The 21,900-nt window shown below is 41.8% G+C and overlaps 1 protein-coding gene across 1 annotated transcript in view; it reads right to left on the bottom strand.

Annotated features, from left to right (window-relative positions):
• Positions 1-21,900, bottom strand: part of NPEPPS (aminopeptidase puromycin sensitive) — a 70,583-nt gene that overhangs the window by 8,945 nt on the left and 39,738 nt on the right. Inside the window, exons 10-22 of the mRNA XM_090044597.1 lie at positions 21,293-21,457; positions 19,724-19,828; positions 19,240-19,300; positions 17,695-17,804; positions 10,507-10,570; positions 9,526-9,665; positions 5,778-5,912; positions 4,173-4,392; positions 3,392-3,534; positions 2,193-2,249; positions 1,603-1,710; positions 856-1,011; positions 700-747 (exon numbers count right to left, since the gene is read on the bottom strand). Of these exons, the coding sequence (XP_089900723.1) occupies positions 700-747; positions 856-1,011; positions 1,603-1,710; positions 2,193-2,249; positions 3,392-3,534; positions 4,173-4,392; positions 5,778-5,912; positions 9,526-9,665; positions 10,507-10,570; positions 17,695-17,804; positions 19,240-19,300; positions 19,724-19,828; positions 21,293-21,457 (1,512 nt within the window). The remainder of the gene's footprint in view (positions 1-699; positions 748-855; positions 1,012-1,602; positions 1,711-2,192; positions 2,250-3,391; positions 3,535-4,172; positions 4,393-5,777; positions 5,913-9,525; positions 9,666-10,506; positions 10,571-17,694; positions 17,805-19,239; positions 19,301-19,723; positions 19,829-21,292; positions 21,458-21,900) is intronic.

Below are 21,900 nucleotides of genomic sequence, written 5' to 3'. Positions count from 1 at the left end.
AAGATTAGTCAGTTAACTTTCAATTCTGAGGTAGGTGTTTCCAGTTCACAGATGGTAGGAGAGGTATTTTACATGAAAAGGGTGGGTGTAAATTTAAATTTTCATAATATCTGTGCAAATTGCTGCAAAGAAACTTATTCTGCTTTAACCACACTTATTTCTGTTTTGTCAGAATCAAATAGGAATCAATGTAAACTAAACCAAAATAAGTTTTCAAACACGGACAAATCCATGTTTATCGAAGTGCACGGGCACAGGAACAACTTATGAGGTAAGCTAGGATGTTAACATCTATCATCAGTTTTTCTAAGGTAATTACCTATATGAAAGCTGTTACTCCATACTATGCTAACTAGGATACACCCCACTTTTCACTGAAGAGTCACAGGATAAGAGCCAGGCACATGGGCGTGCTGCTATAGAGCAGCTGTCACACTGAGTTCACTCCATAGTTTACCTGATGGTAAACTCATTCATGCAGTCATACCTTAAGTCATTTTTTAAAAAACCCAAACAAGTTTTAAGTTAACTCTCATGTTGACTGGGTTAAGTAACATGGCTAAAAATCACAGCCAGAAACAAAAGCAGAACCAAATTTGAAATCAGGAGCTTCTGGCTCCCCCATCATATGCTCTGTCCAGATAATATTTTGCCCATCCAGACAAAGCTAGCTATTCTTTTATATCAGATAAGTTTTACCTTAACCTCTGCAGCCATTTTATCATTTGCAAATCCATCAACTGAAAGCTGAAAAAAAAGAGAAAAACACATTTAGGTTTGGGGAACTTTTTAAAAATATAGTTGTTTAGATGTGCTAAATTATATGCCCAACATTTTCCAAGTAATTGAGCATACCTTTATTAGTCTGGATATTAAGAATCCACCCTGGTAACGGTTATAAAGTTCTTCCCAGTTATCCTTTACAAATTTCCAGGCAGCTTTTCTCCCCTGCTTGCTGCCTCCAGCTACTCCACCAATAACAGACACAGTGTCCTGGGGACGTACCTCTTCCTGCAAAGAAAGAGGAAGCACCCATTCAAGCAAGTTGTTGCAAAGTTTCCCAAGGAACCTGTCATAAAACATACCAACTCTGAAGACAGGGAACCCAATTCAATCTAATCTGAACACTAAAAATGCCAATATGCAAGGCAACACCTTTTAGCCCTCTTGATACCCCCATCTTCAGAAATCTAGGCATACAAAAAAACTCAAGGACACAGGTGGCCAACCTGCAGCATGAATGTCAAAAATGACAGGGGCATCCTTTATGTGCGGCACACAGCAAACTAGGAAGGAGACGGGCAATACAGCAGCAGATACGGCAGAAAGAAGAATAGATCAGGCTAGGGAGGGGAACAGAGTGGCACTCTGAGAGGATGCAATGCTAATTTATGGCACACCTACCAAAAAGGCTGCCCCTCCAGCTCTAGAAGACTGGCAACCAGGCCAGTGAATCAAAAGACTCCTTCTCAAAAGTAGCTATAACACTGCTTCCTACCCGTCACAGGTCTCTCCACTTCACCCTGTGATCTCCCATGTTTTCTATACAATCTCCCTTCCTGTGAAATAAGGAAGCATCAGCTTTCCTGGTAGGTAACTTACTGAAAGTGCAAAGGTGAGAACTTTCTGAACCAGTTCAGGTTGAGAGATGGCTCCGAGAACTCGCTCAATCCGGTTCTTCTCCTCCTGCATATCTGCTTGTTTGTGAAGCTGCAAGGAGAAAGGGCAAACATTAACATACTCACAGCTTAGGAACACACACCATGTGGGATCATATCCAGTATTAATAAAACTCTTATTAGTTAAACTGGAGCTGCAGGGCTGGCATTCAAGGATAGCTTATTATAATCTGAACCTATGGTATCACACTGCTTGTGAATATTTTTACTGTTTTCCACATTACATATCCAGAAGCAGAGTGTGTTGCCAATTGGGAATCAAAACTAATTCACCACTCATTTAATATAAGGACAAGGAGAACTACTCCTTTGAGCAATGGTATATGCAGTAGCCCACTAGATGGCACTTTAACACTGTGTGAGACCAAAGAGTAGCACAGCAAGGCCCTGTTTTTCACATCACTGTCAGAAGATTAACTACTTGGAGCAGTTTGCAGGGTGGAATTTTTAGTTCCTGCCTATGCAAATGGACAGAGTTGAGAGGAGCATAAGGCAATATAACTGTCCACTCACCTTTAGCATAGTGTCTAAGGTAGTACTATCTCCGTGCTTCAAAACTGTTACATATACCTAAGAAGGGAAGGAACACAAAGCATGAAAGAACTTCGTAAACAAGCTTTTAGAAATGGAAAGCCAAGCTACTTCAGCAAGAGATGGGAATAAGGATAACTGGTCTATAGGCAAAGTACAATAGGCAATTTTTACAGTGGAAATTATCTGCAGTGACAAACTCCTCTCCTCACTGGTGTGCAACCAGATTTTGGAGAGGTTTACTAGTCCTGAAAGCACTGGTGCTGGTCTAATGTTGTCACAAAACAGACATATTTTTAAACTCCACTTTCTCCTTGTCCTCAGCACCTTGATTCTATCCTAATTTTGGCAGCTTCCACCTCACGGAACACCAAAGCTAAAAATCACTGCTTTAAAGAATGTTACTAAACTTCAATCCAGTTACAAAATTGGAGACCTGTTTTGGCTGTTAATTTAAAGGGTGGACTGGTGGTGCTTACAGAAAATTTCAAAAAGAAAATCTATGGTGAAGTGATTCTCAGTTAAATAAGGGTCACTTTCCTGAATCTGGTAACTCAAGAGGAATTTGGTCTGAAAACTACTGCCTTGATCTAATCCATTCTTTTTGGCAGTGATCCCAGAGCACTGCAACTCTGGACCCCTTGGTTTGAGAACTGATACAATAAGGGTTTTCATGACATTGGAAACCTTTAATTGTGCTAAATAGCATCCAAGTGAAAGATTAAAAGGTCTCAATTAAGTAGGTTAACCCACTAGTGACAGATGTATATACATTTTTATAAGCCTTCATTTATCTGGCTGTCTGGAGACAGCCAGTAGTGTAAGGGGTTAAACTGAAATACTGTCTAGGAGCTAGCAACATTCAATGTAGGACAAGGCAAGTCTTAATGCTGGAACAGTGATTTTTTTTTTAATTTTGCTAAAGGGAATGAGGATGGATTCACCAACATCTTCCAAAGAACTGGTCTGGACTGTAATCCTGCCAGAAGCAAAATGCCAAAAATAAAAGGGCTTGCTGGACCAAGGTGATCTGCTCTGTGCAACCCAAACCAGGGAGAAAACAAAGCAGAAAGTGCTGCAAAAATATTAATTCTGGTCACTGTAACTACAAAAGTTGAATACAAAACAAAGGACTAGGCCAAGAGTAGGATGGGATCCTTCAGAAGTTTAAGGTAACTTACAGGACTTCTCAGGTCAGCTGACAGGATGTGCTTTCCTTCCACATGGTCCTTAAACCGGCGTCGTGCTTCTTCTAATGTTGCCTTATGCCCAGCTTTTCCTAGTTTGCCCAAAACCAGGCCCCTCAGAAGTGCATCTAGATGACCTGATAAACAGGAGTGGACAGTAAGTTAATTTGGGGCATCAACAGCTGAATTCACAAAATGCTTAGCACATACAGACATTAAGATAAGATGTAACTGCATAACTCACTTCCCTCCCTCATATTTGAGACTATCTACAGAAAATAGGCTTTTTCCACTCCTGTGATTGAGCTTTGAGAATGCACTGATTTTTTTTTAAAAGGGAAATGATAAGAGGGTCACAAGAAGGGGATTTTGCAGGCAAGTTACATCTGACATAGTTAGATCTGCAATCTGCATTAACTGAAGACCCATATAATGTCCAGTCAGCCTCAAGTGCTTTGCTACATCGTGACTCAGATTGGTTAGGATAAGTAAAGCATGCATGGATATTGGATACAGAAGATTTCTCTTCAGCCTTGTAAGTTTTGCATTATCAGATGCAGACCCATAGTAGTTTCTTTTCAAGGTACAGAAAAACAGACTAGATAGATCATAACATGTCAGCTCTCCAGCTGTAGCAGGAAAATATGAGAACATTTTTCTAAAGATACTAGCAGCAGTGCCACAATTTGTCAATTTTTCATCCTTCAAAGTCTCAACCACATAGCAGTCTCTCAAAACACTATTCTATTATGTTATACAAATTAATATCTCCTACCTTCTCCAGGTTTGGGGTCCCATCCAAGTCTCTCCCCTATGGGTGAAAAGACATCTTTCACGAACACCTGGATTTCCTCATAGAAGTCTGTGTGGGACAAGAGAGTTGAGAGAATCCCCAGGTTACAGCTCAGGTCGCTCCACACAGTATAATTGGGCTCATTCACAAAAGCCTCCATGACTTTTAGAACCTCTACAGTGCTAATGATTCCAGCTCGGGCCTGGGAGAGGAAAAGACACAGATTAATCTCATCTCCAAATAGCACTGATTCATTCAATAGTTCACCACAAAAATCTAACATTCTTCCCTCTTCTTGGTCTGCAGTACTAGGGGATCCACTTGTGTATGTGTGGGGGGGGGGTAGAGGGGAGTGGTCAAGATGGGCATATTCTACTGAAAGTCTTACTTGCCTGCTCAAAACACTCAGTGCTTTTCACACACAGAAAAAGCAATTTTAACAAAGAGTGTAAACCCCATTTTACAGATGGAAAGACTGAAGCAACACAATTAAGCAACTCTCTCAAAGTCACTAGTATTCAACCAGAGCACCAAAGACCACTGATACTCAAGATACTGCTTCTACTGAAACCTCATTTTAGACTAAAAAGGGTGTTTAAATACACCTACATTTACTTGTTAACATTTATGATGTTTATTTTTTTGGCTGTTCCCAGTTCTCATGCACTGGCATAAAACTGTTACATTTCTAGCACTGCAGGCAAACATCTACATAAGTGCTTAAGAGCATCATGAAAACGTTTCTATTCCCAGTGCAACACTTGACAGCATTCATTCCCTTAAAAACTATGCTGCCCAAGCCATTACAAACTTTACAAGCTTAAGCCCATTCCTACCTCTTTTAAATTGCAGGAAGTCAATGCAGTCTCAAATTGTATTTAAAAGCCCTTAACTGATTGCTGCCTGGCAACACAGTGTGGCTTCAGTTACAGCAGTTAACAGGTCCAAAAGCCTACCTCATGAGATATTTGTATATTCTAAGAGGTAACAATCAGAAGCTGGTACATCTTATTTTAACACTAATCTCTGCTTTTACATAGTGAAAGTCCAAAACAAGTCACTTCTTCAGCAACAAGCCCATTTCAGGAAAGGAAGAAGGGGAGTGATAACTTCACAGTTAGTGCTCAAATCCTCCACAACAGCTAAAATAAGTATGTAATATGCGGGCATGAAATATTTTTCCCCACCAAGGAAAGACAGTGGACAGCCTCTTTGGACAAGCCCTCTGGCTCAAATCCCTTGTAGGAAGTCAGGAATATTTCCTGACTCAGCTGAAAGAAGCCAGGGGAACTTTTCAAAGTTTTCAAATATTTTCAATTCATAAAAAAACCCAAGTGTAAAACATCCCTGCAGGGAAAACAGCAAAACAGAGTTGTAGGCTCATATTTGTGCCACAGGATTTAAGTCCGTCATGCAAGGTGAAGCTTGTCAAGCTAATTAATAATCATATATATGCAGTAATTGCAAAGGGGCTTCGCCTCCAGGAACTGAGCCTGGCTCTTCAGATACTATTTTCTACAGTAACTGTGGTTTGATTATTAGTCATCCACAAAGCAGACCACACAGGGTAGGATAAAGATTGCTCACCAGAGAGAAGAGATCGTTCTGTAGCCCAAGTCTGTCCACAGGGGGTAGGGTGAGGTCTTTGATCGCTGGTATTAAACTTTCCAGCATGTCAGGGCTGTATTTAGTACGATAAAACCCTACTGTTCCCAGGTTTAACTGAAATGCACCAAAACAAAAACAATAACAAGTTCATTAGCACACAACAAATAAGCAACCATGCTGGCCTTCTGGACTACACAAAAACAGTTTCCAAACTTCCATATATTTCAGTGTTTTGCAAGAAAATCAGCCACAGTCATTGAAAAGGTCACAACTTTCTTGTAAGCAGGAATTTAGAACTCCTAGTAAGGGAGAGAAAAGAAAGCCAAGATCTGAAATAGAGCACACAAAAGGAGAGAAATACAGGAAACTGATGAGGCAAGAGCTCTTGGACTAATAATGACAAATTTGTATATTGGAAACAGAGGCTATGGTTAAACTAGAGGAGAAGAGAAGAGAAATTGGTTCAGGGTGGGGTGGACTAAATTCAGGGAGGGTTATAGCAAAGATGACAATTTTGAACTCAAGTCTGAAATTAACTGTTGTTAATAGAGCTGCAGGGGGACGGGTCAGCCTCGCCACATGTCTGTCTCTATGAAGGCAAGGTACAGAAATAGTGTTGGAACAGGGATGGGCAATTATTTTAGCTGGAGGGCCACTTAATGACTTTTAGTGAGCAGTCAAGGGCTGCAAGGGTAGCCTGCCCCTTGATCGATGCCATGCCCCCGGCTGCCATCTGGGCCCTGAAGTCCCCACCCCTATCCCCTGAGCCCTGCTACTAGAAGTCCCTCCTCTTGCCCTCAGAAGTACTCCTTTTGGGAGGAGGGTTTGCCATCTTGGAATCAGAAAAAAAAAAAATCATATAATAAATATCAAACATCTACTACAAAATATTTTAACTTTATTTAAAAAATATTTTTGTCCTGATTTGTGTTTGTGTACTATATAGAGAGAAGATTGCATAATAGCTTAAAATACAATCTTACTCCTGTATATTGGGGGTGGGGGTGTCTGTATGGTGGGCATGGGATGTGTGTGGGGGTTGTGAATATGGTAGTGTGCACATGTAGGCACCCCCCCACACTCCCCTGCCCCCATGGCGCACAGCCCCAACTCTCAGTGGCAGCAACAGCACCAGGTAGTGGACCCTTGGGGTGCCCATGTCCCATGGCGTCCCCTAGTGGTGGCTCTGGCAGAGTCCCAGGAGCTACACATGGCAGCAAAGAGCTGGCCTGACCCAGCCGGATGGTGCATGACTAGAGTGCCAGGAGCCACATGCAGCAGCATGAAGCCAGCCCAGCTTGATGGTATGTGGCTCCCAGCTTCAGTGCCAGGAGTCTGATGTGGCAGCAGAAAGGTAGCCAGGCCTGATGGCATGCAGCTCCCTGCTCGAGTGCCAGGAGCTATGGGGAACCACTTGCCATCAGGTTGGGCTGGCTTCATGCTTCCACGTGAGGCTCCTAGCACTCCAGCCACACGTGCAAGCACAGAGCCGGCCTGGCCTGGCTTGACCTAATGGCACATGGCTCCTAGCTACAGTGCCGAGAGCCCCACATACCTGGCCTGGCCCAATGGCACGTGGCTCCCAGTGACCAAATGCCACTCCAGCTGGGAACACCACATGGTGGCATGGAGCTGGCCCTACCCAATCACGCATGGCTTCCTGCAGCTCCTGGTACTACAGCTGGGAGCCTCAAATCATCAGGCTGGGCCGGTTCCATGTCTTCACGTGGGGCTCCTAGCTGGGGTGTTGGGAGTCCCATGGAGGTGGAGGCACAGACCTGGCCCAGCCCAATAGCGCACAACCTCTGAAAGCCCACACCTTTGAAAGCCTGCACCTACTGCTGGCTTTCAGAGGGGCAGCCATGGGCCTGTAATAACTGTCTTTTGGAGGGGCCCTATGGGCCAGACAGAATGGTCCAGCAGGCTGGATCCGGCCCCTGGGCCGTATTTTGTCTGCCCACATTAGAACCTAGAATGCTTTAATGTGGAGACTTCATAAAAAGGGGCTGGAACGTAGACAAGCATCTAAACTTTAAAGAGAAGATCAGAAGTGCTGCACCTAACTTCACTCTACAACTAAATTCAGTTCTGATACTGGTACTGTTACTGCACCTTCAGGAAACATTCACATCCTGCAAATAAAAATTTGCAGAGATCTCTTTCCTTTTCCCACAAAAAAGAAACATGTTCAAAAGTGATTCATGGTAAGTAGGCTGAATAAGTTGTATATCACCTGATGTAAAATGACATGGCAATGATTCAAGGCAACTGGATCAGGTGGTTTAACAATGCTGAAGTAGAAATTCCCTCAACAAGGCTTTTAAAAATTATCACCCAGTTAAGACAGACAGAAGTCTCACATTCTGTTGGTGTTGCTCCATTTTAAAATCTCTTACAATGCCGTCTGTTAAAAATCTAAATAAAACAGTATTTATCCTTCACCTAGGAGTCCAAAGTCAAAATCTCAGAAAAATACTGCCACGACTGAAGCAAAAAAAATGTTTGAATTACACAGGATAGGAGATTAAGGAAATTAAAAATGAAGCTCTATACTGGAAAGAGATAAATAAAAAAAGACGTGCCACACTGACTCCATGTTAAATAGTTTCAGGGTCTGTCCATTCTAGCACCATAAAAGTAAAAGTAGCATAAAGATAGCTCGTCTATGAAATGAGTAAACTAATACTAGTAAGTAGACTAGTAGAGGTCAGTGCACACTAATATAACCTGCTTCAAACCAACATGATTTACATGCAGAGATATTTCAGGACACCAGAGCAAACAGTTTGTTGCAGGGCAACCTAACTCAGTTTGCAAGTCTATGCCGGTACTACAGGTTTCCACCGATGTACATACACTGATGCCTCAAAACATAGCAAAAGGGTTGGCATCAGTTCACAACTGTTTTCAAACTGCCATCTCTGAAAATTCACCTTGGACTACACTGGGTTCTTTCCTCATCAGGCATCACTGACCATCAAAGATATTGCCAGGGCGAGTCTTGCTTTGACTACACAAAACTCTCAACAGGGAAAACCTAGCTTTGTTCTCTAATCCCAGGGTACATATATGGCCTGATAGATGGAAAACAAATACATTTGATATGGAATCTGTAAAAGACTAACCCATAATGTCATTTCAGAGTCATTCCTTAGAGGGCAATTCTAACTAGATTATTTCTTAACCTAAGGGGCTTATGTGACGGCAATCTCAGCAGATAATACTTCAAAACTAAAAGATGATTAAATAGTACATATGAATAAAACTGATTTTTTTTATTTGCAGATTTGTAGTAGCCTGGTGGTAGCCAGTAACAAAGCATTCAGACTAACAAAAAGATAAACAGGACCATTTTTGCTCAGGATAGACTAGGCTATGGTTGTTGCTATGGGAATACACAAAAAGCCACCACATTTCAATTCAAAAGCTGCCTCAGTTTGATGGCATCACTCAACTGTTCTGGGCTTCAGCTCTTAAATGCTGCAAGTCTATGCTGCCCAGGCCATTCTTAAAAAGGCAACTCTCAAAGGAACTGGACCTTACTAAGCAAGCGTTATGGAGCACTGCCAATAAAAGACGGTTGCAGACAGACATCACCAAACACAAAGTGAGATGAGAACACAACAGGTAGCAGGAAAAGAAACTGAACAGCCCTCAAAGCACTATAGAACATCTCAGTGAGACCGAAACCAAGTCCCTTGGATATGCCCCCTCTGTGCAAACTCACCTTCACCCACTGGTCTGGCTTAACGTCTTTCAACACCACTGTCAGCTCTGACTTGTCCATCAGCACTTGCATTTTGGCACAGGTTGGGTCGTCACTTGTACAAATACTTATGGGAATCATCCACAGTGGGCAGTCCTCCCCTAAACAAGGGAAGAGAAAAGAGAAAGGCCTGAGGTAAAAAGGAATGCAAAAAACAAGACAATACTGAGAAGTTTCACCTGATGTTCTAGCAAATTTCAACAGCAGCAGCCTTCACATGACTGCTTAAAGCAACAGCTTATTTTGAGAAGTCAAAAAAAATTGTGTTGAAAAGATTTAAGTTATAAATACAAGCTTGACCTTGCTCTCAAACAAGGAGTTTTTACTTGGGTATGGATGTAAGTCTAACAGATTCCTATTCCATATACTTCTTAAAAATTGAAGTTAAGTATCTAAACCGGGGGTTGCCAACCAGGGGTATGCGGGAAGGCCTTAGGGGGTACACGTGGGCAGGGGACCAAGTGCCGCTACCCACCACCCCGTGCCAGCGCCTCCAAGGAGTAGGGCCAGGGTGGGGCAAGAGTAGCAGTGCCCCTCTCTGGGCCACAAAGGCACTGCCCAGCTGGCCGGACATGGGGGGAAGGGAGAGGGAAAGCTCGCACGTGGTGGCTGCCTCTACTCCACGTCTGGCCGTGCACCACCCCTCCCCCCACGTCCAGCCACTAGGGGTACACTTATTTAAAAAGGCTGAAAACCCGTTATCTAAACATATAGGGCACCTATACACGTGCCAGACATCTGTGGGACACTGAATACACGTGATGCTGTGGGAGCTTTAATTAGAGCCGCTCTCAGAGCCACTTTAATTAAATGCTCCCCCCTCCATCCCAGAGCACATAAATCCTAGAAAAGGCACCTGCCCGTGTAATCAAACAGTGCAAATATTGTCTGCTGTTGCATAATGTATGATGCACACTGGACTTCTGTTAATCCTCATCTTACCAGTATACGGTCCACTGGCACAGAATTTCTTCTGGACTAACTTCAACACTTTGTCCTCTTCTTGCTAAAAATGGAAAATTAATTCTATAGTAGCATTTACAAGTTTAAGAGCTTTCACAATTGAAGAATATTCCCATGAAAACTTCAAAATAACTGCAAAATGGTGTTTTCTAAAAAAAAAAAAAAAAAAATGTTAACTTCTACTCCCATTGTCCAAACTACTGAGGCTGAAGGTTCTTTTCTAGAAAACAGCAAAATTGAAAGCTGATATATAGTATATTATCCAGTAAATTCAGGGAGTCCCAGCATACTTAGATTGAGAGAATTTAAGACCAGAAGGGACCACTGGATCATAAACTTTTCCTTCCTGTAAAACAGTAGGTCAAATTTCACTCTATTAAACCTGTATTGAGCCCAATAACTTGTGTCTAACTGTAGGATAATTAACTTGGCTAGTGTATCCTTCCAGAAAACGGTTTTCCTGATTTGAAAATATTAAAAAGAGAAAGAGAGACAATACAGCACTTCCTCTGGGAGGCTGTTCTAATAGTTATTCACCTTCCTTGTTAAAACCATGTCCCTTTTTTATTTGAATTTGTCTGAACTTTGCTATGTCTTACTGATTGTTATACCTTTCCCAACAGAAGACACTTGGTACTAATCTTCCAGAGATGGTATTTGTATAATTTTGTCAAGTCACCTTTGGAACTTTACAACACACTAAATGGTCTCTCTGTTCTCTGAGACCTTCAAATCTTTCACTAAGACATCTTCACCAGCTCTCAAGAAAAGTATCGCTTTTTTCTGTGTGCTTTCCAATTTTTCAACATCCTTTTTAAAATGTGGACAGCAAAACTGGATGCAGTGTTCCACTGTTACCTCACTAACACTATGTACTAAGCTAAGCCACATCTTACTGCCATTTATACATCTGCAGGTCATGCTAGCTTTTAGCCATAGCACCAACTAGGAGCTCCTGCTGAGCTGCTTTCACTATGACCCCTACATTATTTGTTTTCCAGGATGCAATCATCATTTTATCTGTATAGCCCACACAGTTTCATTATGCATAGCTTGGAGTTTGACTGTACTAAAACATTGTTTGGGTTTATATTACTTGTGTTGTCATGTCTCATTCCATCAATCCATTTCCTCCACAAATTTAATCAGTGATCAAAATCATTTCCAAATTAAATATAAAATTACTTCCAAATCATGAATGAAAAAAATTGATCTGAAAAACTCTACAGAAATGGTGAATAGCATCAGTAGTAGTAATGAACCCCGAGAAACCCCACCACAAACATTCCCATTCAATATTTTGCCTCACAATAAGCATAAATGGGGATATTTAATAGGCCTGTGCGAAGCAGCTAGTATTCACTTTGGGTTCAGATGATTCAGGGGACAGTGATTCGATTTGGTGATTTGATCCGGCTGAATCACCCAGGCCCAACTCCCACCCACTCTCCCAGCTTGGCAATCCGCGTGCCCCAGCTCCCAGCACTTGGGGGGAAAAAAGGCCCCAACTCAGCGGGTGCTGCTGGGCAGGGGGACAATCTTCACTGCCCCACAGTGAGGGCTCTGCATGAGCCCAACCTCCCCTGCTCCCCCAGCCCCCGCATGGCTGCCCTGCCCACCCCAGCTCCAGCCCTTTAAGAAAAGAATCCAAAACCCTGCACTCATTGTTCCTGCCTGGGAGGGGGGGATGATCCCCACTGGCCCCCACTGCCCTGTGCCATGTGGGGGGCTCTGCATGAGCCCCCCCCAAAGCCACTGCAGGAACAGAGTCCCAGGGTTTTTCTTGTTTTTTTTTTGTTTTTTCCTTAAAGGAACAGAGCTGGGGCAGCTGGGGGGGGGCTGGGGAAGCAAGGGGGGTCAGGGGGCTCATCGCAGAGCCCCCCACTTGGCATGGGGCAGTGGGGAGCAGCAGAGATCACCTCCCCACCCAGCAGCACCTGGTGAACGGGGCTTAAGTACCAGGAGCTGAGGTGTGTAGGGAAGCCATGGGGGAGCAGGCAGGGGATGGAGCTGGCAGGGATTCCCCCATGCTTCCTCCCTGCATCTCCAGCTCCCCTCCTCCACCCCTACTTACCAGCTCTGAGTCCAGCCAGCTCCCTGCTGCAGCCACCAGGGACTGTCCGAATCACTGAAGCTCTCCAAATCTTTTCCGAAGATTCAGAGAGTTTTGAATTGATTCAAACCTTTTAATTGGTTCCCTGATTCGATTTGGAAATTCAGCCACCAAATCTCCGCCAAATTGAATCAGCACCCGAAACTTCATGCAACCCTAATATTTAAGCTCCATTCTTAAGAATTGCCTCCAGCTGTCCCTTACTAATGAACTCCCCTCTCCTACCCCAAATGAAGTTCTCAGCTTGTTCTATATCCTCAGGCAAGAGAACGTGGAAGGCAGGCAGCTGAAATTCAAATGTGTCCAGTACCTATATGAATATTTTAAATATTTAATGAGAATGCACAAGGCCATTCGCCAGAGACTCCCCTACTCTAAAACTGACACACTGTAACCATGGGGGGAGAGAGGGGAAGAGAAGACTTATCCACAGTCTTTAATCTAATCCACTTGAAACAAATAATACAGCTTGCATATAGTAACCATTAGGAGTGTGTGAGGCGGGCCGTATTCGATTCGGAATCAGCCTGATTTGGGAGACAGCAATTTGATTCACTGATTCAGATCACTGTCCCGATCTGATTCAGCTGAATCTGAAGTTTCGATGCTGATTCAGAGACGCAGCGATTCAGCCAGACACAGCTTTAAATGTTTTTCTACATACCTTGATGTACCAGGCGTGACTCGTGAACGCTGAGATGGTGGGGTAGACAGAGCGTCCCACAGGAATGTGGGGCCCCCCCCCCCGCATGCTCAGCAGTGGATCTGGAAGTACTTCTGATCTACTTCCAGGTCCGCACCCTTCCTCTCCCCCAGCTCAGCAATCAGCTGCGGGGGGAACCCAAGAACCCCCTCCAACCCATGGGACACAAGTCACCAAGCCGGGAGGAGGGTCCCCCATGCGCTCCACAGCAGACCTGGAAGTGGACCGGAAGTGCTTCTGGTCCACTTCTGGGTCCACTGCTGAGCATCTAGGGGACCACGCCCCACATGCTCCCATGGGATGCTCCATCCACCCCACCATCTGTGTTCACAAGCCGCCTGGTACCTTGAGGTATATAAAAAACATTTAAAACTGTGTCTATGTCCAAATCATTGAATCTCTCCGAATCTATCTGGAGGGTTCCGATTCAATTCGGCAAAATTAAAGGGTCTCTTGATTCAATTCAGATTTAGAGATTCAGTTGCCAAATTGGACTGAATCTCCGCCAAATCGAATCAGTGAACGAAGCTTCATACGGCCCTAGTAACCACTGATACTGCCCAATTCTGTAAAGCAACTGAAGCTTAGAGTCAGACAAAAGATGAAAAGAAGCAAAGAAAAGTGTTAGTTTTTGGAAAATCAGGCACAAGAGAATCCAATTATGGCAATGATGAAAACTCCCAAATAAAAGGGAAGCAGATTTTTGGTGCTTAGAAGGCCTATACAAAAAAAACAAACAAACCCAACTAGGCTCAGGAAGCTATTTTCTATTTACTCTAATTAACAGGAACTCTAATTAACAGGAACAATGGAATTCATATGCATGAAAGATTGCCAATTACTGTAATACAAAGGTTAGATTAAATGGTTGGAAGAAACAGTATTATTTATATACCATATTTTACAGGTGAACTTCCAAGATAGAGAGACAATAAAAGTATTAACCCTAATATAGAGAAATGGATAGTAAAAGGAGAAGACAGCTCTGCAGAGTGTGAAAAGGATATGAAGCTTTCAGAGGCTTGAGGATTGACAAACCTATTAAATAGATGTGAGTTCTAAAGACAGAACACGCTCACTAAAATGCATTCAGGAGTACAGTCCAATTTCTATTACATTCAGCCAAACCTCTTCTACTGAGAAAGCTACACTAATAAACAGCTTCCTGCCTATGTGAAGTACTGGCTTCTCTCCTACTAGAGCTTGGGTATATTAGCTACATAGTGTGGGTTCTTAAAGTCTGTCACAGCCAGGCAACTTGTGACAGCATTTTTTCCAAGCTTTGCTAATTCTTTAGGGACCCTAATTCATCCATGAAAAACTTGAGCCATGTTATTCTCAATTCATTCATCACACTATCTTTTATATTACTTGGAATTACGCTTTGCTATGTAATAACCTATATTTCTGAAGAATGGAAATCTGGGTTCAAACTTGCAGAAAGCAAAAACAAAGAAGTCTGGAATGCCTGGCAATGACCAACAGGGTGCTTTGAGTGCTCAGAAACAGTTTCTCTAAATGTTAATCAAAACTAAATTCCACTTTTTTCACTTAAATGTACTTCTAAAGAGGGAAGCACAGAACTTGGAAAGTGTGTTCAAGGACCATTAGAAATAATGTAAGAACTGACAAATTCTGTAGTCTTTCACCTAGAGATTGTAGCCTAGGGCACATGATGTAAGTGACAATTTTTCCAATTATGTTCAAGAGGGAGATACGTCACAGTCGCTTCTATCCCCTTTGTTTTTGTACAATTGTACAAACTTATCTGCACAACTCAGCAAAGCAGTAGCGTGGGGTTGGGGAGATAAGTTTATATATAAGAAACTGTTGATCCTCTAGATCATTGTGTACATGTACGTTTAGTCAGACGCCTGATGAACCCATTTGTTGCTGACAAGGCCAATTTGAGAGCAACACAACTTGTTACAAGTTTCACAGATCCGTATGTTGTCCCAGTTAAAGTCCAAATTTACAGCATGGTGCTTTCTTCTTTCTTTCTTTGCTTCTGTCCCCTGGATCAAAGCCACTTCATGTTGAGCTGCATCCAGTGCCATATGTTCCCTCCAGACCAGTTGGGATCCTGCATGGTCCTCCCAGCTTTCTGCATCTAGGTTGGATGACTTTATATCGTTTTTGCACACATTGTGGTACCGCCATAGAAGGCAACCCTGGTTTCTAGGGTTGTCTTAAATCTCACTATACAAAATATTCTTGGGGGTATGGACTTCTCCCATTCTCTTTTCATGGCTGATCTATCACAACCTCCTCTTCTCGATAGTGATTTCAAAGTGTGTCAGTCCTGCACACACTAATACTTCTGTGTTTGGTATTCGGTCTTCCCACTTTATTTTCAGGATTTTGTGCAGACATGTCACTTGAATAGTACTTGGCAGCTTTGGTATCAAGAGGGCAGCAGGAAGCAGAGCAGCTGTTTGAACAGTCATGGAGAAAAGCCCAGACTGTTCAAACAGCTGGGGCAGCAAGGTCCCTTCATGGGTCCCCAAGAGTGTGTCCCTAAGGGAGCTTTCAGAGAGCCATCCACTCTCCCTTGGTAGAGGGAAGAAGAATGGGGGACTGTGGAATACTAGGGATACCCATCCTGCCACACAACTGATCAGATGTTACACATGGTGCTAGAAAACAGCAAAGTTGCTCTCTGAAACAGCCAATAGATTGTCACAAAAATACTATGTTTTTTCTGCCACAAATTGCTTAAATGTCTGCTTGTTGACTTTCTGTGCCAGGAAAAAGGTGTTTTGTAATATCTATCCATGGCCTGAGTCATGAATATTCCAGTATACATGGATTTTAATGAAAAAGAATTCAGAAGAAAAATATGAGGGGGAACAGATAGATAATTTATAAAATGCTAACATGTATGGCTTGGTTGAGCTACTATTAAAAGATACAGTACCATAAAAAACCTACGTGCATAAAAGTGTTTATGGCTATGTACTTTGCTTCTTTGTAGTGTATTCTTAAAAAAGGAATATCTCCTGAAAGGGAGTTTAAGCTGTAGGACAATTTCCTTAAGGAAATAAGAGGAACCTCATTGTTTGATTTACTTAACATCTGACTGGACAAAGTCAAGAAAATATAGCACAGAAGTAACCCCACACTGATAATTTGATTACATCTAATTTTTATGATCCACTTGCTCAGAAAATAATTTGCAAGTTCCATAGTCCTATTACAATATTCCTCATGTATATCAGGTAAGATAAACTATTCTATTATATCAGAGAGAATCAGAGATTAAGAGCCCAATTTATATTTCATTTTTTAAAAACAGAAACTTCAAATTTCATACTAGGGTCTAGTATGAAATTTGAAGTTTCTGTTCTTAAAAGATTAAACACTTCATCTTACGGATTCTCTCTGAATACTTACAATATTGAGATAAGGTACTGAGAAGATGAAAAATGAAAATGAACACAAATGACATCAGAAAACCTGGGGGTGGATGAGTCTTCTGGATGTTACATTGTAAAACAGGTCTACCATGGTAGTTCATTAAACTCTTTCTGGTGTTCCTTCTTGAACACTAGTTTTAGCACCTGTATTAACCATTATTCCCTTAATGCTAAAAGGCATAGATTATTTCAAGAAGGTCAGAGTATCAGTGAAACATCTATAGCCTTATCTATAAACTTCTCTTGAGGAACCTAAGTACAATGGTCATACAGTCCTGTAACATCATTCATTCAGGTGCAACATTGCTGAAACCTCCTCCAGTGTTCTAGGCTAACTTGCAGACTGGCTGGCTTTGACATATATGAAAAAAGAGAGAAGAATTATTTGCTAATGAAATTCCCCCTTTATAATGTACTAACTACACTCAGCATTGTAGACAGGGACAAACATCCTTCCCCTAAGCAAAGCTGGCCAAGAGCCTTTAATCCACAGCTCAACAAGGAAGTTTGAGGGTCATGAAATCTGGCAGGCTCATGTAATTAAACTGGAGTGAGAAGTGAGACACCTGGTAAGAGAAGCTGAGTCAGGTATTCTCTCCCCAGTATGTAATGGGAACTCAGAAGGAAAAAAGGATAATGTATGTTAGTGTGCTCCAAGCATATAAGTGGGTACACATCAGGGGAAAGACCACCAATACCATTGCTTTGTGGGGTCTTGATTTAATTGCATTACCATTCTGTCAAAAGGAGATTTTGTTACAGAACTCCTTCCTAAACAGGGTGCAAAGTTTTTAAATAACTCAGTACTATTAAATGTGATCTGGAAAACTCCAAGGTAATTTTTTTTTCTAAGTGACAAGAAATGTGGGGTAAACACTACTGTGAAAGAAATACCAACACCTATAACAACGGTCTATTTTTGTTATCAAACTTACCTGCTCGGCTTCCACGTAGATGAGTGGAAAACCCATTTGCTTGGTCCATGTATTCATCACAGCAGCAATAGGCTTACCACTGGCTTTCTCCAGGCTTTCCCAAAGGTCCTCTGAAGAAGAGAAGTCATCAGTTAAGGTTTTCCCCCTTCCCCCCCCAATACACACACACACACACCCACACACCCACACCCATGTAAATCTAATGCATGTAAGTAGATATTAGAGGTGTGCAAAATGGACCATATTTGATTTGGATTCGGCCTGAATCGGGGACAGCAATTCGATTTGTTGATTTGGATCACTGTCCCGATTCTATTTGGCCGGATCTGAAGATTCAATGCTGATTCGGAGAATCAACAATTCAGCCATAGATACAGCTTTAAATATTTTGTCTACATACTCATGAACGCTGTGATGGTGGGGTGGATGGAGCTTCCTACAGGAGCAGGGGAGGGCCTCCCACATGCTTGGCAGTGAACCCGGAAGTGGACTGGAAGTATTTCCAGTCCACTGCTGAGCACGCTGGGGAGCCCCCCATGCTCCTGTGAGACACTCCATCCACCCCAGCATTTCAGCATTCACAAGCTGCCTGGTACCTTGAGGTATGTAGAAAAAATATTTAAAAGCTGTCTGTCTCTGAATCCTTCCAATTCGATTCAGAGAGATTAAAGGGTCTCCTGATTTGATTCGGATTCAGAGATTCAGCCACCAAATCAGACTGAATCTCCACCAAATTGAATCGAGGACCAAAGCTTCACACAGCCCTAGTAGATACAGCCAAGGACGTTATGTGGGTACCATCGGGTGTCTTATTTGTTTTATTTTAATTTAAATCTTGCAAGAAAATTAAACTGGTTTGTTAGTGTTCTAAAGAGCTTCCTTTGTGTTACAGTTCTCAAAAATGGTTTGAATTAAGTATTAAAACATCCAGAACTCCAACAAGTTTCAAAACAAATGCACCCCCTCCCAACACACTTTCAGGCATTATGCCCAGAGCTTGACTGAACATCTGGATCACTCTTACCAAAGGACAAGAGCCCCTTATTTTATTTTGGCATTTTAGATTTGAAATAGAGTAAATTATTACACAGAATGAATGCCAGGATATACTGGACATGACCTTGCTTGAGCTGTTTAATCCCACATGTGATCACTTCCACAAATGGAAAATAAAAAAAACTTTAATGATCAAATTATCAACTTACTGTGGAAAAAAGCAGCTCATTAGAAAGAGCCAGCATGAAATTTCTGATTTAGACTATTCCACAAGCATTGCTTTTAGGAAGGGAGAGAAGGAGGGTAAAATACAGCCCCTTCAGATCACTGTAGCCATGTATTGTAAAGGTTAGAGCAAAGGACTGGGAGAAAGCCAAGAGGATACTGGGCTCTAATCCAGGCTGAGCTACTAACTCATTGTGTGACCTCAGGGACATGTTGCCTGGCCTCCTTGCATCAGCTGGGGAACTGGGTATTTAAAGATATTACTGAAAACTGAATGCTCCAAAGCTAAGCTTCCCGAGTAAAGTATACATAATTGCTGATTACCTGTAGCTGCGTTCTTCTGTTGGAACTTGGTTAAGTACAAATTCATTCCTTTCCGAAAATCCTGAGAACATACAATTAATTGTGTAATTGCACCAGAATGGAGGCTATCACTCTCCACCCACTGTAGCATGCATTTCCAAGGAACCAGCCAAGGATTCCTAGCTTCATCTTACAGGTCACTCCCTTATGTCATGATGCTATGCAGTAAGATTGCCTGAGGCATTGCTGATAGGCAGCTTTCGAGCTCTAAATTCATGTCGAATATTTAAAGAATCATGTTTTGTATTTTCTATATTACTTTCTTTTTTAATTTATTATGTCCACATTTCTTCCTGAAGTGAATTAGGACTCCCAAAATGAATGGATACATTTCAGAACATAAATATTCAGTAACTATAAATCATAACCCATACATCTGCTTTCAGCTATTCCAGGGTTCTAACAATTTGTATTAAAATTAATTATAAATGTTGTGCATTTATACCTCATCTCCAATGTAGTCATGCAGCATTCGGATTACAGATGCTCCTTTGCTATAAGAAATAGCATCAAATATTTCATCTACTTCAGACGGATGACCAACACTAACCTGGATACAAAGTGCAATTTTAGTTTAGTTGCCCACAATTCCAGTTCAAATGAGCAGAACAGAAATATCCACATCAGTTGAAACTAAAGGTATTTGCTTTGTTAAGGAGTTAACTATTTTGTTATTTAATAGGATACATGAACCTCTTCTGTCATTAACCTATCCCCATATCTGAATCTCTCATTAAGCCTTCTTAATGCGCCTCTTCAACCTGACCAGTTCACAGATGGCAGGGCTAGGATTGGTTAGTAAGGTCAAAATTTCCCTGTGGTTAGCCATCAGCATCAATAAAACAAGCCTTGAATACCCTTCCCAGTCTTCTGGCGATCACAGATTACACCCAGAACAGCCATGAATTTGCCTTAATTGGATCTAGCTGCCCCAAAAAACAAAAATAATGGAAAAACTGTTGCTGATAAGGCCGTTGGGAAAATAAACTTGTAAGGGCACCACCCCGGGGGTAAAAGCAGTACTCCACAAATATCCAGAATTCATTTTTATGCAAAGCAGGGTCAGCTATTACATTAATCATGTCTTTAAGTAGCAAGGCGTTTGGCTGAGCACTTGAAACACTATGACACATAATGAAGAGACTAGACTCCATATATCAATCAGACCCAATAGCTACTACCTCAATTGTAGAAATAATAAACTGTTAAACAGGCTAATTTTAAGTAAAATGTATTCGTGCAAAAAAGTGTATATAAACAAAAGTGCCAGAACAGCACCCCCAGGGTTTACATTCCTACCCGTTAGTAAAAGAGGTCCAGAATAAATGGTGACAACCCAAATTTCTTGATTCTATGCTTCAAAGCCCTGACTTGAGAAGGACCATATCTAAGAATTACAGGGAGGTTACCTTCTTTCAGCATATTTTTACCCTCATTGCTAAGATTCAAGATGGGTAGCAACAATTCCTTCTAATGCAAGAAAATACCAAGTAGAAAGCTAAGTAGGAAGGACTGGAACACGTTACCCAAAGAAGTGGTGGAATCTCCATCACTGGAGGTTTGTAACACCTAGCTAGACAAAGCCTGGGGTGGGATGACACAATTGGAGCTAGTTCTGCTTTGAGCAAAGGTTTGGACTAGATGACCTCCTGAGGTCTTTTCCAACCCTAATTTTCTGTGATTCTATGATTCTTTTCCCTTTGGCCAGAGAAAAGCCATGAGTTGATAATAAGTTTTGTTGCTGCTTTCCCAGATTTGATCCAGCTGTTCAGAAAAGTATAATGGTTCTAAAACCACCATTTTAAAATCCCTGAGCCACAGACTCCTTATATACTAGTTTTATAAGAAGAGTCTTATTAACAAAAAAAAAATCACCAGGTATTAAAAGCAGTCAAAGATTTTCCTTTACTTTATGAATGCCTGTGTACAGTTCACTTTTTGGCTAGCATGGGAAGGCTCTTTCCCAGAATTCTAGTCTAAAGCAAAACAAAAATACCAACATCAGGAAACTCACCTCAATGGGATGACTGTTATCCAAGGCATCAAGCTCTTGAGCACGTGTGTAATCAGCAGAAACAAACTGAGTCCAGATATCATACTCTGGGAAACAGTGGTCTACACACAGATACTCAATCCAGGAAGCAAATCCTTCATTCAGCCACAGATGGGTCCACCACTCCTGGAAGGACGAGACAGGAATACAATTATAAAATAATCATTACTATCATTTATTTAAACTACCTTCTACATCTTCAAAATTTTATAAACATTTGTGGACAGAATTAACCCTACTACAGAAGATTCTACCTAGCAACTGTCTGCTAGGCAAGATGCTCTTTCAAAAGCTCAAGGAAGACAGGGGTACTGCAGCTAGTACCAATTTGGAAGCAGAGCCACTGAGTCAAAAGAAGTGGGGACTGATGAAGTTCTAAGTGGCAGACACTGTAAGCATGACTGATACTTCCTGTAGTGAAAATACCTTTACTCCAAAGTGTGCAGCAAGTTACCCATGTCAGACACACGGGCAAAACATTCAGGCAAGCATTTAATGGAGTGGGAAATAGAAAGACTGTTCTGCATCACAGAATGCTATTCAATTTAAAATGGGAACATAAGAAGAAA

Source organism: Crocodylus siamensis, chromosome 4, assembly GCF_052110815.1.
Source record: "Crocodylus siamensis isolate JL-2025a chromosome 4, ASM5211081v1, whole genome shotgun sequence".
In the NCBI taxonomy this organism is placed as follows: domain Eukaryota; kingdom Metazoa; phylum Chordata; order Crocodylia; family Crocodylidae; genus Crocodylus; species Crocodylus siamensis.
Note: the sequence above shows the minus strand (reverse complement) of the source record. Positions and strands in the feature narration are given on the sequence as shown.